The sequence below is a fragment of the Triplophysa rosa genome, linkage group LG17 (assembly GCF_024868665.1).
Source record: "Triplophysa rosa linkage group LG17, Trosa_1v2, whole genome shotgun sequence".
Taxonomy (NCBI): Eukaryota; Metazoa; Chordata; class Actinopteri; order Cypriniformes; family Nemacheilidae; genus Triplophysa; species Triplophysa rosa.
Genome location: NC_079906.1, coordinates 4,972,214 through 4,989,977, shown reverse-complemented (window position 1 = coordinate 4,989,977; position 17,764 = coordinate 4,972,214). Strand labels below are relative to the sequence as shown.

The following is a 17,764-nucleotide window of genomic DNA, read 5'->3' as shown; positions in this document are numbered from 1 at the left end:
AATACAATAAACAGTCCATTGACCATTATCTGTACAAAAGCACAAAAGCAATAACATAACTAATAACAATAATAATAACAATAACAATAGTAATAATATTAATAATAACAGATACAGCAGACATTCTGTTTTAGCATTTTCTCATATTCAAGAGAATAAAAGACAATATAGATAAAAACAGCCTTAAGAAAAGACCATGTGTGTCAAATAATCGGTTAATATTAAAATATCTCTATCCCCTTATGATTGTCATGCTTTGTTAAAAAGAAAAAAATATATACAAATGAAACCATTCTGTACATTCATGTAAAGTATGAAATAAATGCCTTTGAAAAAAAGTGTTCACGTTCCAATTAGCACATATGGCTTAGACTCTCAAACAGACATGTGCGCTCGCGTCCCTTTCACATCGCAGTAGATCTCTTGGCATGAAGCATTTCAATCAGGAGATTGTTGCATGGCACCTCTCCGCACAGGTGTTTGTAGCACAGGTAATCCTCAGCCTGCGTGCTGAGCGAGCGGACCTCAGGTAGCCGCAGTATGAGCTGACCGAACCTGTCCAGACACTGAGGGTACGAGTAGAGCGTGTACTCAATCAGAGCGCTGTTGATCTGCTCCTGGATGTTCTCTACAAACTGCTGGTTCTCCAACAGCTTCACATCTAAATGAGAGAAACCATCATATCTCATTTATCCATGCGTGTTCCTCAAGGGTTTCTGATGGGGTGTGTGTGTGTGTGTGTGTGTGTGTGTGTGTGTGTGTGTGTGTGTGTGTGTGTGTGTGTGTGTGTGTGTGTGTGTGTGTTCGGTGACAATAGCCTGACCCATTAATGGTGCACTTAGCAGATCTAGTCAGAAACGCCATTCACACGGTCATTCAAACGTTGAATAATCTTTTCAAAACATTTGAAGGACACAGATTTCTCCATAAACCTGCTTCCATTTAGCTAAAAAATGAACAAAATCAATGTGACATAGAGAGATGACAAATTCTCTCGCTTTTCAAATGGACTTGATCTCCTTTTAGATGGTCTGTTCATTGTAGCTAATGAAATTGGAAATATCTCAATACCATCCGCTGGGTACAACATGGTAAAGTTGTAACAAAAAAGGGGAAATTTTCAGCATTTACTGTATTTAGTGAATTGTTTTAAACCAGTACTTACATTATTTTTGTATTATAAATGTACTGTACAAATATAAACTGTACTAACTAAATGTATTAATATATATTCATATTAATATATGAAGAGTTTGGTTCCAAAATGAGATATTCTAAAATCATGTTTTTTTATTGTGCATTCCAATTAATATCAATCAAACTGCAGTTGGTTTGTTTTGATTTAAGCCATCATAACTCAAGAAATACAGCTAACTAACACAATAAAACACAATAAAAACATGATAACATAATAAAATACATGATCTTTAAAAAAAAAAAAAAAAATTTGGAACCAAACTCTTCATATCTACCCGTAATGACTCCTTGAAATATATATTTGACCAAATGCCAAAAAAGAACAAGTACCAACATTTAAAACCGTCCATACATTTCCAATCCATTTTACAAACCCTTTGCAGGGCTGATAGGCATGTCAATATCATAAAAAATATAATGATAATAATATATTATAAAATATATCATATAATAATAACATATTGAAATATATTAATTCATGTCTACTTTTTGTTAGAGACTGTTATATAATGGCCACTCACTATCAATGATCACTTACTAAGATTTTGAGTCACATTTCCACAAATGTTTGTGGTTATGAAACATTAGTCAATATCAGTGTCCCAGTGCTGGCATACTGCCTGGCTACATACTACAGAGACCTCACCAGTGGAATACATACCATTGGTATAACAAATGTAGATGAATAGGAACACAGCCATACTTACTTGGGTTAAAGAGAATGAGAAACTTCAAGCAGGCCATCTCCCTTCTGTCCACCTGTAAGAGCTGAAGTCTTTTGGCCAGTTCTTGTCCTCGCTGTACTAGACCAGCCAGAGTCAGTCCCGCGTCCAAAAACACTCCTGACAGCTCAATCTGCACGACACAATAACATCTTTATTTGGAGACTGCTATGGATAAACAACTTACTGCTTACGGTGCATGGTTAGCTTAAAGGAATAGTTTACCTAAAAATGAAAATTCTGTCATCGTTTTACTTTTCTGTCAAGTGGTTTCAAACCTGACAATTTTGTTGTTCTGCTGAGCACAAAAAAAAAGATATTTGGAGGACTGTTTGAAATCAAACAGTTCTGGGGCACCATTGATTACTGTGATAGGAAAAATATGCTATGGTAGTCAATGGTGACCCAAAACTGTGTAGCTTCCCACATTCATTAAAATATCTTCTTTTGTGTTCAACAGAACAAAGAAAATTATACAGGTTTGAAACAACTTGAGGGTGAGTAAATGAAGACAGAATTTTGGGGTGAGCTGTTCCTTTAATGTAAGTTGTTCTGAAGGGGAAATTTGTTTTGTCTAGATATGACAAGAATACAAGAAATATAAACATCTGGAAATGTGTTCAGATACTTGTACTTGTCCATGTCCACAAAGCATTGTTTTATAATTTTATGATGATTTATGTTCAGTTCAGAATCATAATCAGAATTCGGATGTATTGTGGCCAAGTAAGCTGCAGTTTGATTTTGCAGTTTTCTATAAACGCCACAATAAACATGCCACACCATATCGGTAAACACAATATATACACACCATATGAAACGTAAACACATTATACATACATCCTTGATGTTTAGTAGTGAACAGTACAATTCTACTGAGCAAAGAAGAATGAAGAGAATAAAAAATAAGTGAGTGTTCTTGTTGGAAAATCTCACCTCCTGTCCTGTTATGAGCAGCAGACTGTTCTCTCTCCCATGATGCACCTGTCTGCAGATATGATCAAGAAGCAGCAGCTCACTCCAACAGTTGTGCAGCAGTCGCATCTGATCTCCCACCTGAACAATGGGAAATGACATGTTATTACATTTTTGTTACATAGTTGTACATAGTTACAATGCACATAAAGAGGTGTAATAAAGTCAGTGTGCTCTCTACTGTAAATAAAAGTGTCTGTATATATATATATATATATATATACTGTATGTGAGGTCCTTTTGGTTTTACTTAAAACTTCCCAAAATTGACAAAAAATCATTGCAGATGCAGAATGAGAGCGAAGAGGTGCTTTGAGTATTTCATATTTATGAGTGCCAGATGATGACAACACATTTTCCCTCTAACCACTTGCCCTTTCTCTCATCCCTCCTCCAAACTGCTGTCCATTGTGAGTCAACCATTTCGAGGGTCATACTTTGTCAGAATTCTGAAACGCGGCGTTTATCAGTAAATCTCTCGGAAAACCGCATCACTGCACATATCAAACACAGCACAGGCACGATAACTAAAATCATATTCTTTGTACGGTCGAATCTCATCCACTGCTTCCAGACCCAAATGCACAATGACCTTAACCTCATCCATCCACCAGCACAGCGGGTGTGTTTGTAAATAAAAAAGGCACATTTTGGATTCTGACTCATCTAAAAGACTATCACCAACGCACACTTGCCAACACACACACACCATGCAACCTCCTTACCCGCTAGCTTTTAACTTCACACAGGAAGAGCATTTGTATATACGGGAGCACAGGTGCCTGCAGTTTAAGAAAATCCATTCAATCGAAATGTACCTATTCAGCCTAGCCTGATACATTACGACCAGTGTTGGGTAAGTTACTCTGAAAAAGTAATTAATTACTAGTTACTAATTACACATTCGATAATGTAATTAGATTACTGTACAAGTTACTCTCTCCAAAAAGTATTTAATGACTTATTACTAATTACTTTCTATATCCTACATCAACCTTGATGAGTTAAGTGATTCAAGGATAGACATGAAACAGCTCTTTTAATTCATTCAAATAAATAATATAAAACTACATAAAGTATTATTATTAATTACAAATGTGAGAATTATACATTAAAGCACGGATTTTAAAGTTAGACTTTGAATTTTGATGTAAATTCCTCTTCTGCACACACACACATATTACACAAAGTATTTAGTTTAATTACATCAGAAGTAACTAATTAAATTACAGAAAAAATAAGAGTAATCCCTTACTTTACTTTTTCAAGAGAAAAGTAATTAAATTACAGTAACTAATTACTTAGTAACTAGTTACACCCAACACTGATTACGACAACTGAGGACAACGCAGCAGAGCTGGGATTCCAGAGCTATCGTCAACATGGAATGTAATTAAACGCTTCTGAAAGCGGAAGTCAGTCCCTTGCATGCACATTCAGACTCAGACGTATTTAATGCAAGAGTCAAAGAACTTGAAACTAGTTGCTATGACTTCAAAACGGAAAAGACTGTATGTGACTCGTGCAGGTGTGAATATACAAATAAGTTTGAAATTCAACATTCTTTGCTTGAAGCAGAAGCATTGAGCTGCTTAAAGACATTACACCATTACACGGTATTACAGAACTTACAGTTACAGTTACAGCAATTAATAAAGCCATCAAAATAACTTCAATAGCCATGCTGATGACTATAGACGTAAGAGCAACTGATTTTTCAATTCCCCATTTACCACAATATGTAAATAAGTGGATGTGACTAACCACATGAGAAAAAAAACGGTAAACACACAGATCAAGAGGACCCGTAAATGAATCCTAAGTAGGAGCTTGTTGTTATGTGACATCTTTCGGTTTCTCTCTCTATAACTATATTGTGCAACAACACTGTTTGCTGAGAGCGCGTGTTTGCTGAGAGCGCGTGGTTTGAGTCGGAGCTCTTTCAAATTTATTCTTAATACATCGTTTATTCTTGTTATATCTTAAGACTTGTGTTTTAAATTGTTATCCTCCGAGGGTAAAACATATCCTTAAATATATCCCATACCAAAATCGTATTTAAACGCACAGATAATTTATTTTTATCGCATCACTCGCTATTAGCCTCAGGCTGTTAGCATTCCCAGCCTGCCTGCTTACTGCTTAACACACTGTTCTCATTATTAAATCACTGATGGCTAATGTTTCAGATGTGTCTGTACCTCTGTGTGCAGATGAGGAAACGATCGCACTTCAGTCGGAACTGGAGGCTGTGGAGAAGCAGATCCAGGATCTACTAGAGAAGCAGTCACGGCTGCGAGAACGAAAAACGGCGCTGGAAACATCCAGAGCCGACGCTCGCAAATCCGCGGTAAGTTTTCATCGCGATTTTAATACTCCTTCCACTTCTACTCCGCGTGTTTCTCTGCACAGAGCCCAGGCTTCGAGAACACGGTCAGCCCAAATGAACTTCACTCCTGCACCGACACAACCACGGCGAAAGGCGCGAGCCAGGACTGGAGCGATGACCCAACCGCCGCCACCGGTCTTCGAGATCCCGACAAGGAACCGCTTTGCCGCCCTCTGCGAGAAGGAATGCAACGCTGTGGTCATCGGAGACTCAATCGTCCGGAACGTACGCGCTTCCTCCACTAAAGGTAAGGTGCACACTCATTGTTTTCCTGGCGCACGTGTTCTTGATGTCTCTGCGCAGGTACCTGCGATCCTGAAGGACGATGCTAACGTCGGAGCTGTCGTGCTGCACGCGGGGGCGAATGACGTCAGGATGAGGCAGTCGGAGATCCTGAAGAGGGACTTCAGGAGTCTGATCGAGACGGTACGCAACGCATCGCCCACAGCGAGGATCATCGTATCAGGGCCGCTTCCTACCTACCGACGAGGGAATGAAAAGTTCAGTAGACTATTTGCTCTAAATAAATGGTTGATGTCATGGTGTATTGAACAGAAGCTGCTCTTTGTTGATAATTTTGATCTGTTCTGGGAGCGACCTAGGCTCTTCCGCCCTGACGGCCTGCACCCCAGCAGCATCGGAGCGGTTCTTCTGTCTGACAACATCTCAAAGACGCTACGCACCGCTTGACTACGTCTCCCAGCGGTAAGTCAAAACTTTAACCATAGTCTGTGTTCCTCCCACTCATCTGTTATAAATGTTACTGCTTCCAAATGCATAGAGACTGTGTCTGTCCCCCGAATAATACTACAAAATAACAAAATAGCCAAATCTCAGAGAAAAAATCTAATCGTGATTAAACCTGAGGACAATGTAATAAACGACCAAAACAAACTCATAAAGTTCGGCCTACTAAATATTAGATCACTAAATTCAAAAGCAGTTATTGTAAATGAAATGATCACAGACAACAATTTTGATATGCTTTGCCTTACCGAAACCTGGCTTAAACCAAATGATTATTACGGTCTAAATGAGTGTACACCACCAAGCTACTGTTATATGCATGAGCCACGTGCGGTTGGTCGAGGTGGCGGTGTCGCAACAATTTTTAGAGACTTTCTTACTGTAACTCAGAGAACGGAGCATAAATTTAAATCATTTGAAGTGCTTGCGTTGAACATAATTGTTCCAATTGACAGTAAAAAACCATTGCTTTCTTGTACGTTGGCTACAGTGTATAGACCCCCTGGTCCCTACACTGATTTTCTGAAAGAGTTTGCGGACTTCCTATCGGACCTATTGGTTAACGTTGATAAAGTACTAATTGTCGGAGACTTTAATATCCACGTAGATAGTGCTAACGATGCATTAGCAGTGGCGTTTACAGAGCTATTACACTCTTTTGGAGTAACACAACACATCAATGGACCCACTCATCGATTTAATCATACACTAGACTTGATTATATCTCACGGAGCCGATCTAACCAATATAGATATTATACCTCAAAGCGACGATGTCACTGATCACTATCTTATAACATGTACACTGCGCACTGCAGAAATCAGCCGTTTAACTCGTTATCGACAGGGTAGAACAATTACCTCGACTACTAAAGATAGTTTCACAAAGAGCTTGCCAGATCTGACTCCTTTAATAACCATACCAATAAATATAGAATCGCTCGATGACATGACCAGCAAATTGGGCACTATTTTCTCTAATACATTAGAAGCTGTCGCACCTATGAAGTCAAAAAAGATTAATGAGAAAAACGCAGCACCATGGTACAATAGCACCACTCGCGCCCTTAAAAGAGAAACACGTAAACTGGAGCGCAAATGGAAACAAACCCAATTAGAGGTCTTTAAAATTGCGTGGAAAGAGAGTGCAAACTGTTATAAAAAGGCACTAAAAGCAGCAAAGGCCGAGCACCTCCGTAACCTCATAGAAACTAACAAAAACAATCCAAGGTTTTTATTTAGTACAGTTGCTAAACTAACAAATAAACAGACTTCACCTGACCTGGGTATTCCGCCGCACCTTGGTAGCAATGATTTCATGAATTTTTTTACAGAGAAAATCGAAAACATACGAGACAAAATAGTAAAATCTCAACCTCCAAGTCTGTCCTATAAATTAGTACCAACCATCGCCCCAAAAGAAAGGCTACAGTGTTTTTCACCTATAAAACAGGAAGATTTAATTAAACTTATTGCAACATCTAAACCTACAACTTGCTTATTAGACCCCATACCAACTAAATTATTAAAAGAGTTATTACCCGTTGCAATTGAGCCCATTTATAACATTATCAACTCGTCAATTAATCTAGGCCATGTCCCAGGAGCCTTTAAACTGGCCGTCATTAAGCCTCTTATCAAGAAACCAAACTTAGACCCCAATGAACTAGGAAACTATAGACCGATTTCAAATCTCCCTTTCCTGTCTAAAATACTAGAAAAAGTAGTGTCCACTCAGTTGTGCTCTTTCTTACAAAATAATGACATACACGAAAAATTCCAGTCAGGCTTTAGACCGCATCATAGTACTGAAACTGCGCTCGTTAAAATTACAAACGACCTGCTCATAGCATCAGATAAAGGTAACATCTCACTCCTAGTCCTGCTCGACCTTAGTGCTGCGTTCGATACTGTAGACCATAAAATACTTCTAGATCGCTTACACAATTATACCGGTATTCAGGGACAGGCACTACAATGGTTCAGATCTTACTTATCAGACAGACATCAATTTGTCCATTTAAATGGGGAATCATCAAATCTAACGCAAGTAAATTATGGATTACCTCAGGGATCGGTTTTAGGACCCTTGCTATTCTCCATATACATGCTGCCCCTTGGAAACATTATTAGAAAACATGGAATTAGCTTCCACTGTTATGCAGATGATACTCAGCTATATATCTCATCAAGACCAGATGATTCCTTCCAACTATCCAAATTGGCAGAGTGCATCGACGATATAAAGCATTGGATGACTTGTAATTTCCTTCTTTTAAATTCTAATAAAACAGAAATATTACTTATCGGACCAAAGACACGTGAGCAGAATATTTCGGATTATGACCTGCAAATTGAAGGCTGCACTGTTACTCCAACAAATACAGTTAAAGACCTTGGCGTTATATTAGACAGCAACCTGTCATTTAAAAATCACATCTCAAATGTCACAAAAACAGCCTTCTTCCACCTTAGAAATGTTGCCAAATTGCGAAATATTTTATGTGTGGCTGACGCAGAGAAGCTTATTCATGCATTTGTGACCTCAAGACTTGACTACTGTAATGCACTGCTTAGTGGTTGTCCTGCAGCATCAATAAACAAACTACAGTTAGTTCAGAACGCAGCTGCCAGAGTTCTAACCAGGTCCAGAAAATACGATCACATAACCCCAATGTTATCAACCCTTCACTGGTTACCCATTAAGTATCGTATTGACTTTAAAGTTCTTTTAATTACTTATAAAGCCTTAAACGGTTTAGCCCCTACCTACATAACAGAGCTTCTACCACACTACAACCCATCACGCTCTCTAAGATCTCAAAACTCCAGACTTTTGATAACACCTAGAATAACTAAATCCACCAAAGGGGGTAGAGCTTTCTCATACGTAGCACCTAAACTCTGGAATAGCCTCCCCGATACTATTCGAGGGTCAGACACACTCTCCCAATTTAAATCTAGATTAAAGACACATCTTTTCAGCCAAGCATTCACTAACACATAGCTAATGAACAGCAGCTACGCTAATTATTCTCTTTCTGTTTCTGCCCTCGCCTCGGGATGCCCATCCCGAGGTAGGGAGAGATTCCGCCAGGCCCAGATGAACGTCATATGCCCATCCACAACTAGAGATTACGCCAGCTACATCGGAAAATCCCGTGCCATCCTCCTGCGAGAGCCTGCGGACTGACTGACCATCCAGCTCCATCCAAGGCAATTCCATCACCACCCAAGAAAAAGGCGACCATCTGGCCGGCCCAGCTCAGACAATTCCATCCCCAACCGAGAGCAAAGACGGACTACCTGTCACATAAATGCTAAATTTACAATACTTGGTATTTAATGCTAAACTTACATCACACGACAGCAGTTTGAAGTTATGGCTGCACTCAGTGACTTTGATTGGAGGTAGCTGGGTGGGTGTTGTAGGGAGTGGGGGGGCTTGTTGGTTGTGGTTCGGGGCGTTTCATTTGTTGGGACTGTGTGGATCTGGTCTGGTTGGTCTTGTTTTGTGGTCGATGTCGGACAACAGAGGAATAAAGTTAATTATGCCATTACTACTTTTCCCTGGTTGTTCCTCTGTTGTCTGTTGTTGATCGCGGAATGAGACCGGGTTGGACCTGCACGGTTTCGGCGGGTGGGGCTTCCTGGGTCGCGGCTCGTGGGCTCTCCCTGTTCTTCGTGGACGTTGCTCGGTGGCTTTGGTCGGGGTCACTGAGTGCAGCCATGACACGTCAGAGGAGATCTGGCCCTCCCGGCTGAGCCTGGTTTCTCCCGAGGTTTTTTTTTCTCCATTATTCAGCATTGGAGTTTGGGTTCCTCGCCACAGCAGAGCAGTGCAGTGTTGGCTTGCTCACCGGGAGACTGCATTTATTTATTTATTTATTCATTTATTTATTAGATATTATTTATTATAATGATCTTGCTTGGTCTATAAACACCATGCACTGTGCTGTGTTTTACCTTTCTGTGTTTTTCTTATTTGCTCCTGTAAAGCTGCTTTGGAACAATGCACATTGTGAAAAGCGCTATATAAATAAAATTGAATTGAATTGAATTGAACAACACTACTCCTACCATATCACCAACCCATAAGCAAGACACCCTGCCTTTGACACACATGTGCAAAACCACCAATGAAATATAAACAAGCAGATGTAATCTTATTTATAAAGGCGTTTAACAAAACACATTAGCAAATCATTTCACAACAACATAATATCTTAATGTCTCGATGTCCCCAAGTGTTATCTTTCAGTAAGATGCACGATCTGGCGACAAAATAGCAGACTTTCTCCAAAATAGTTAGACTGTGATAGGACAAGACATTCAGCTCTAAACCCAAAGTTTTATGTAACAGTTGTGTCCCTATAGACACACAAACACACACACAGGTTTTATGGGGACTTTACGTTTACATTTTTATACTGAAATGTACCTTTAGTTGCTTGAAAAAGACACAGCTTCTTGCCCACTCGACAATCGAGAACAGTGTCTGATCCGCCATGACACACAACAGGCTGAAAGGCCGCGGTTTGTCCAGTTTACCTCTGCCGCTCTGCTCCTGGTGAAGGTAGGCACAGATCTTTGCCCTAACCTGGAAATTACCCTTGTACATTGTTATCGTGGCAACTATTTTACATTAAAAAGCAAACGCATACGAATAAGACATATCTTTGGACACATACCTGTTCTTCGTCTGGATCGCAGGCGACTAGTTCTAGCACGAGTGGGGGTGCACCAAGGTTCATAGGGCTGGTATGTGGAGAGGCTGGCATGCAGACGTCAGGATACGGGTACCCCAGTGATGAGTCAGGTGAACTGGAGTATGTGTCTGTGTATTCTGCTTTAATGGATCTATTGTGCACTGGTGTTGTGTATTGGTACTGTGCCGGGAATGAACTGTAGCTTTGCAGAGCAATACCCAGGGCCGGGGGGCATAGAGGAGGGCAGTCATACTCCGGAGATGAGAGAGAAGGAGGATGGAGCCCTGGGAGTGACCCCGGAAGGGGGTATTCGGTCTGACCGGTAGACAGCAGGGTTGGGATGGGCTCTATTTTAAAACCGCTGGCTCTGATTAAAGCTCTTTTCTGCTGTTTTAGGGCACGATCACGTTTGTACATAGGGCCAAACTTATTTCTCCCCCCTCTCATTCGATCAGCACGGACAGCTGGAGAGAGAGAGAGAGATCGGTTTCAAAATTATGCATTTCAAAATGTCTTACTTTCAGTTTTGCACAACATTAGCATTGTAGCCTACTGAGTAAAGATATTTTAAGGTATGGGAATATAAGACCAAATAAAGCAAGGAATGCTTTAGTCAGAGGACTAAACGAAAGCATATTTCTCCTCATGTGGAAATTTTCCAAGCTGGTTTTCGTGAACTTTTTAACTAGAGCCTACATGAACACGCGAGCCTTATCAGCGCCCGAGGAATGTGTCACAGGAGCGCGCGGAAACAGGTGCTTTTCTGCACGCGGCCTGGGAATCGCGCGCACAGGGAGCAGACGAATTGAGACAGTAAAACGTTATGTGATTATGTAACGAAAATCATGTAATGCTTCATGTAATAACATTGTTTTACGTGTTACCACAGCATAGGCCAGGGCTAGTCATCTTGACCTGGCCCGCCTTAACATTTCAAATAAGTGGAGAGACTTTAAGAACGGTGTGCTTTAAATGCACGTCCTCCTGAGACGCCACATCTTTAAAAGCCCAAAACGCTGCTACATTCAAAACGAAAGTAATTCCCGCGGCTCATAATGATTTACGTCTTATAAAGCGATTTGATCGGTCAGTCCAAGAAACTTAATGTTATTTACAACGTTATAATCAGCAATGCATTACGCAGCCACAGGCAATCGGTTTGCGCACGCGATAGGTCGTGTTCTAAAACGCGTTTTGTGCCCTTGAAAGTAGGCTAACTGTAGGAAGGGTACACCACGTGAACGGTTGTCTCAGATAAGGGGAAACGGTGTTGTTTTTATTACTGCATTCATTATGAATAATGGCTATATTTACGAAAAACAGCTGTTCATCTCCCCCAGAACTCGCACTATACAATGGCTCTGCCCTATAAGTGCGTGGGGCACATGAATGCGATCGGAATTCACCCGAAGATGTGATAATAGCGTTCAGTTTCTTACACAGATCAATTGACTGATTTATAAGACGCTAATTTAACGTCACAAGGGGCAGTGATTACTTTTGTGTTGAATGTATTTGCGTTTTTTACTTTTATTGATTTAACTTTAATTAATTCAACCAAATATCTTCAGAAATATCTTCTTTTTTGGGTAAAGTAACGCATTAAGGAATATAAAATACAAGACAATATCCCTTTTAATTTATATCATGAAAAGGCACAAATACTGGATCAAATATTTGTGTGCATGTTTTAATCATGGCCTATAAGTATCAGCAACAAAAACAGTATAAAAGGAACAAAACGCAATAAATAACAGAAACAAAATAACAGAAGAAATGAGGATATGGTAAAAAACTGGCCCGCATCCTATTTATACCTTTGGAATCTGGCCCTCAAAGAAAAGTAGTTGAAGACCCCTGGCATAGGCTAAACGTTATTTTGGGGTTAAAATAAAGTGTGCAATTGGATATGGCATCACCTTCTCCAACACCATTTGAATTGAGATATAAAAATAACAAAACCGCAAAAACAGAAATGTTTTTGGTTGTTTTTCGTCATGCATTTATATTTCATAATTATGGATTTTGAGCGCCTCGCGCCTCTTACCCTCGAGCCTCATGCCGACGCTAAGGCACTTCTGGAAACGACAGTAAGGACATCTCTTTCTCTGGGTTTTGTCAATGCCACAGTCCTGATTCTGTGTGCACGTGTATCTCTTGTTATTCTGAACCGTCCTTTTGAAAAAGCCCTGCATTGCAATAATAAATAATTGAATGAATAAGTTAATCAATTTAATACATGAATAAATATGTTTCGTATATAATTCGTAATTACTCAATAAAATGCTTTTGTAATTGATTTAAATTGATTTGTAATTTACATACAAATAAAAACAAATTAGCCTACTTAAAACTTTCATGTACATTTCAATATATTAAATGTGCGAAAACTACTGAGCTCTTTAGCCTCATGCTGTCAATGATAAAATTTGTTAAAGATATTACGAATAGGTTAAGTGTAATAAAGGCGAAACGTAGCTTACCTTACAGCTTTCACAGGTAAGAAGTCCGTAATGATATCCGGATACTTTATCTCCACAGACAGGACAAAGCTCCTCCAGATCTTCATCTGGTGTGAAGTCCATCACTCTGCCAGATGCGTCTATGACTGGAAGCGTCAAACACATGACAATATTAATCACAAATAATTATCATTCTTATTTGGACGTTATAATCACATGTCTACGAATTAACTCACTATAAACGAACGAGAAAAAATATTTTATTTAGATATTTTAATCTGCATGTGCAATTTTCAGGAGTGCTATTAATGGACAGAATATAACTTAATCAAAGTATATTTAAAAATACCTCAATCTTTCCCCAAATAATCAAATAAAACGACCAACGACTGTCGACAAATACGATATTCAAAAGAAGTCTAAAATTAAACCGTAGCCTATACAGCTACAGAGCTCCGACAAATTCATCTGTTCACCTTCTTAGGTAGCATTTGAAGGGAAAATGACGGATTTGGTGATATTGGGTCTTTTCATGCCTACTTTATGGACGTGTCCACCCAATCCACTCCCAATTTACAACACAAATCAACAAAATCAGATGTTTAATTCACAAAAAGTGTTACGGACGGTAAATGCTTAGAGGACAATTATAAGCACATATTTAAATGAATCATATATTGTAAACTTACTCATTGGATGGATTCATTTTAAATATAGGCGCTATATATACAGTATATATCGTTATTTTAGTTATCATACCAAATACGTTTGTTTGTTTGACTGTTCAGCTAACATCAACTAATGTTACAGAAATTGCAGAAAAGGTCTTGTACTTTGTGTTTCTGAACTGTAAACATTTTTATATCTTAATAAAAATTGACTACAAATTTGACTTAAACTTAAATACTCAAACTGTTTCACAGAACACAAAATAAACGGGGAGGTTTTCTACAGTAAAATGTTGACATTTGCATTAACTGTTACCACATGAAGCAGGCCTGAACATTAAACACGTGTACAATGCACCTTCTTAAATAGCGTATAATACACTTTAGTTGTTTGCTTGATTACATTATAATACAACTCTCTCTACACTTCAAAATCAAAATAACAAAACCAAAACGTGTTTCTGGAACTAGAATAGGCCTACGCGCAATCCGGTATTTCATTTTATTTAATGTAGCATTGCATATTTAAACCAAGTTATAACTAAACTACACAACTAAATATCAGTAAGCCATGCGCATGTTTTATTAGGCCTACTTTGATACTTCATAAACGTGTATTGCGGATTTAAATAGATCTGACGCGTAAAGATCTATAATAATAGGCTATAATCTAAATTTAGACGAACTCATCTTGTATTGACATGCAGTAAACGAAAGGAAGTTCTACAAAATGATGCGCACGTTTGAACTGTAAAAAAAGATTTCTTTTGACATACAATCTAGCGCTGTATAGTCTACTTACCGTTATTCTGTGCGTCCAGCATTTTAAAGCACCTAGAAAAAAGCGTCTATTTCATTTAACCGCAGCGGTTTCACTCGTCAATCCTAATCCTTAAAAAACTTCAGGAGCGAATCTAACAGGTCTGAGGTCTTGTTTTATGAGGCGTCTTCCCCTGTACTGAATCAGAACATTGGAGAGGTCTTCATTGGACAGCGCGCTCATGTGACATTCCTCACGAATGATGTGCTCCATGCGCAGCATTTTATGATCACTCCCAGGAAAGAAAAACAGTGGACATGTCCATTTTTCATCATTAAAGTGATTGGTTCTTTCGTAATTTATTACAAGAAGTGTTCGGAGTGTCGCAGGGACACCGAGGGATTTATATCAATATGATCTTAACCTATAGTATCATATGATCATGTTGGCCATCTAAACATTTCAAACAATGTTGTCCTATAGGTTAATTGTGCATTCTCTTAGAGATATAAACAAAACATTAGGACAATATGAAAGGATTAATCTGATCCATAGGTTGCATTTTTACTGCTAAACTCATATGTAGCTTCACAAAATTATTATTTTAAGATGTATCAAAAGAACTCATAAATGAGTTTATGATTTGGAATTTAAAATGATTTACAAACGATTTTAGTCAGAATGATTTACTTCATTGGATTTATGTATTTTGTCACGTTGATCATGGCAAATCATTCTCATAAACGGATTTGTTCATATTACAATGAATGAGACTGAATGAATTGTATAGCCTGTATTATTTTACAGTATGATCAAAAAGAAGTTAATACAATTTTCATTCGAGCCTGTTCTCACAAGGCGTCAAAATAAACGCATGTTTTTAATTGGAGTTGGTTGTAGGTTCGGTTGTCCTCCGGTCGTCATTTAAACATACAGTAAATACATTTTAATGCGAAGCGGTGGGAGACGTGATAATGTATCAGTCACTGCTACCAAGGTTAGTTTTGTTATGCCGGGGTGCTGTGACTGCATTTGTGCGCTTTTCTTCGTCCCTGATATGATGCGCAAAATAAAGACGCCACGCAGACATCACCATGATGCTTTGACTCCAGCGGGGCTATTTTTGCTTGGCGAGCATTCCTCCGTCTTCTACTGAAACATCACGAATGTCTGATAGCAAAACGAGGATAAGAGGACCAGAATTACAGAATGCTTGTTTGGCAGTATAGGTTTCCTAAGGCGGGAAACAAGAATAAAACGTCAGGATAAATAAACAAAACGACTAACGTCAACACGCGTTTCTGTGTGTTTGACTGGTCAGTGCACCGTTTCGGTTATGCAAAATGATTTAACCACGTCACGTTGAAGGTAACAGGTAGGCTTATAGGCCTAAATATGAATTTACATTAATATGAATATATAGGCCTAAAATAAATCGTTATATTATAGCTAAACACACAGACAGGAAGTTAACTTCGGGCCAGGCGCCTGCTTCCAGTTTTAACACATTGGTCACAAGGTAATTTTTATGGATTTATGAACTCACTTCCCCTCATATTCACATATGGTGACTATCAGAATGACTCTTCCTATGAAGCAGTATACAGTATATTGTTTTTTTAATCTTTGACAATAATGCAAACTCTTTTGTGAAACGTATTGCCTCAAAGCTTTATGTAGCCTATATTTATTTTAAATAAGTGTTAGTTACCTTGACATTTTATTTGGCTTGATACTTTTGGGGGCTATTGTAGTTTGATTTATAGTTTAACATCCTATAGGCATGACTATATCAAAGTATATTGCAGCTTCTTATAATATAATACAAAACAACTATTTAACAGTTCAATTACAAATAAATTAAGTTATATTCAGTACATTTGAGCACTGCATTATTGACTAGATAATAGGCTCTATTGTTCATTATAATACTTCTTAATAATTCATGATTTGCTGCTTCACATTTACTTTGAAAAGTCTTTTAAATGCAACATATGTCATTCTCTGAAGGGCTTAAAACACTAAAATGGCCTCAGCCGTAACTGACAACGTGTAGGCCATGCTGAACTGGCTAAGATGTTTTTGAAAGAGGTCTGGGTAAGTGATTTCTTGCCCTTGACGGGTTTCTAAAACTACAACGTGCTCTTTTGTTGTTGGTGCCCATATGAGAGATTTACTTTGTCCCTAAACAACAATGCCGAATGCACGTTATGACAGTCGCAAGGCCAATTCCATAGGCAGCCTTGGACACATACGGTATAAATATATTTACCAAAGAGGTTGGGCATTCTATCTTGACAGGATGTTCATTTCAAAAAGGCACACCGAGTATGTCTTAATATAGAAAGAAACAATCCTTTTCGCAATACGGCTTTGACGGCATGAATGATGATATTCAATTCGGTAGGGTGGACGATTTCCCAAAAATGGGACTGGTTTTGGTACAATGATGGAGCCCTCGTAAAATCCTTTGTATTGGTAGTTTTGTGCCTTCTAAATGCAAATTAAAGCAACATTAAATATCAATTTCACATTATAATTATACTGAACGCAGTTACACATTATTGTTTTCCTGCACAGATTTTTAGAAACTTCAAACAAAATAAGTATAGAGGGTATGCATTGACGTCACTTTCCCACGTGAACACGCCGGGACACGCTCCCTTGAGTGGCAAAACTAAGGCAAAATGGCTGCAGTCAATAGGAGGAACAAAAACCGGGACTAAAACACGCAATTATTTGCTGAAATTACAAGCAGATACGACTACCTTATGACTTACAAAGGAATCAGGTGTTCTTAGACACTCAAATGTTGCGCGGAATTGCGTTTCCTGATATTGTAAGCATTCATTTTGCCCAGTGTTTTACCACTCAAGCAGGCGCGTTCCGGCGTGTTCACGTGGGAAAGTGACGACACGTGCATATCCTCTATAGGCGAATATCGCCATAATTAAGGTAGATGTGCAGCATAATGCATTTCCTCAAAAGGATCTGAGAGGTTGACTCCTGTCAGCCTTTGGGAATGAATAGCCTTTTGAAAAGATTTTTCGAGATCAGACCAAAAACCGATCCCCTTGCGGCCCTCTCTGGACAGTGGTCTCTACCCATGAGATATCTGGACTCAAGCAGCTGTTAA

At 38.8% G+C, this 17,764-nt stretch overlaps 2 protein-coding genes across 3 annotated transcripts; one reads left to right on the top strand and one right to left on the bottom strand.

The window, feature by feature from the left end:
• Window positions 1-22: 22 nt before the first annotated feature.
• On the bottom strand, window positions 23-14,692 carry nr5a1a (nuclear receptor subfamily 5, group A, member 1a). The gene is made up of 8 exons (XM_057356559.1): window positions 14,667-14,692; window positions 13,222-13,327; window positions 12,786-12,927; window positions 10,721-11,202; window positions 10,471-10,629; window positions 2,856-2,975; window positions 1,905-2,052; window positions 23-661 (listed from the first exon to the last, which is right to left on the bottom strand). Exons 1-8 carry the CDS (start codon window positions 14,690-14,692, stop codon window positions 405-407), a joined length of 1,440 nt encoding a protein of 479 aa, XP_057212542.1. The 3' UTR covers window positions 23-404.
• LOC130567981 (uncharacterized) lies at window positions 4,790-6,087 on the top strand. Of its 2 annotated transcripts, XM_057356561.1 has the most exons (3): window positions 4,790-5,244; window positions 5,307-5,508; window positions 5,587-5,802. In XM_057356561.1, the coding sequence occupies exons 1-3, from the start codon at window positions 5,068-5,070 to the stop codon at window positions 5,613-5,615; spliced, it is 408 nt and encodes a 135-aa protein (XP_057212544.1). In that variant the 5' UTR covers window positions 4,790-5,067; the 3' UTR covers window positions 5,616-5,802. The 2 variants fall into 2 exon arrangements, with proteins under 2 accessions (XP_057212544.1, XP_057212543.1); XM_057356560.1 differs by having other exon boundaries at window positions 4,795-5,508; window positions 5,587-6,087.
• Window positions 14,693-17,764: the final 3,072 nt, after the last annotated feature.

Coding starts and splice junctions, on each gene's coding strand:
- LOC130567981 (XM_057356560.1), top strand. CDS start 5,068: ATGGCTAATGTTTCAGATGTGTCTGTACCTCTGTGTGCAGATGAGGAA. Junction 5,509..5,586: donor GAGACTCAATCGTCCGGAAC/GTACGCGCTTCC, acceptor GTCTCTGCGCAG/GTACCTGCGATCCTGAAGGA.
- nr5a1a (XM_057356559.1), bottom strand. CDS start 14,692: ATGCTGGACGCACAGAATAACGGTAA. Junction 2,976..10,470: donor TCTTTTTCAAGCAACTAAAG/GTACATTTCAGT, acceptor CCCATTGTTCAG/GTGGGAGATCAGATGCGACT. Junction 2,053..2,855: donor TGCTCATAACAGGACAGGAG/GTGAGATTTTCC, acceptor TGTGTCGTGCAG/ATTGAGCTGTCAGGAGTGTT.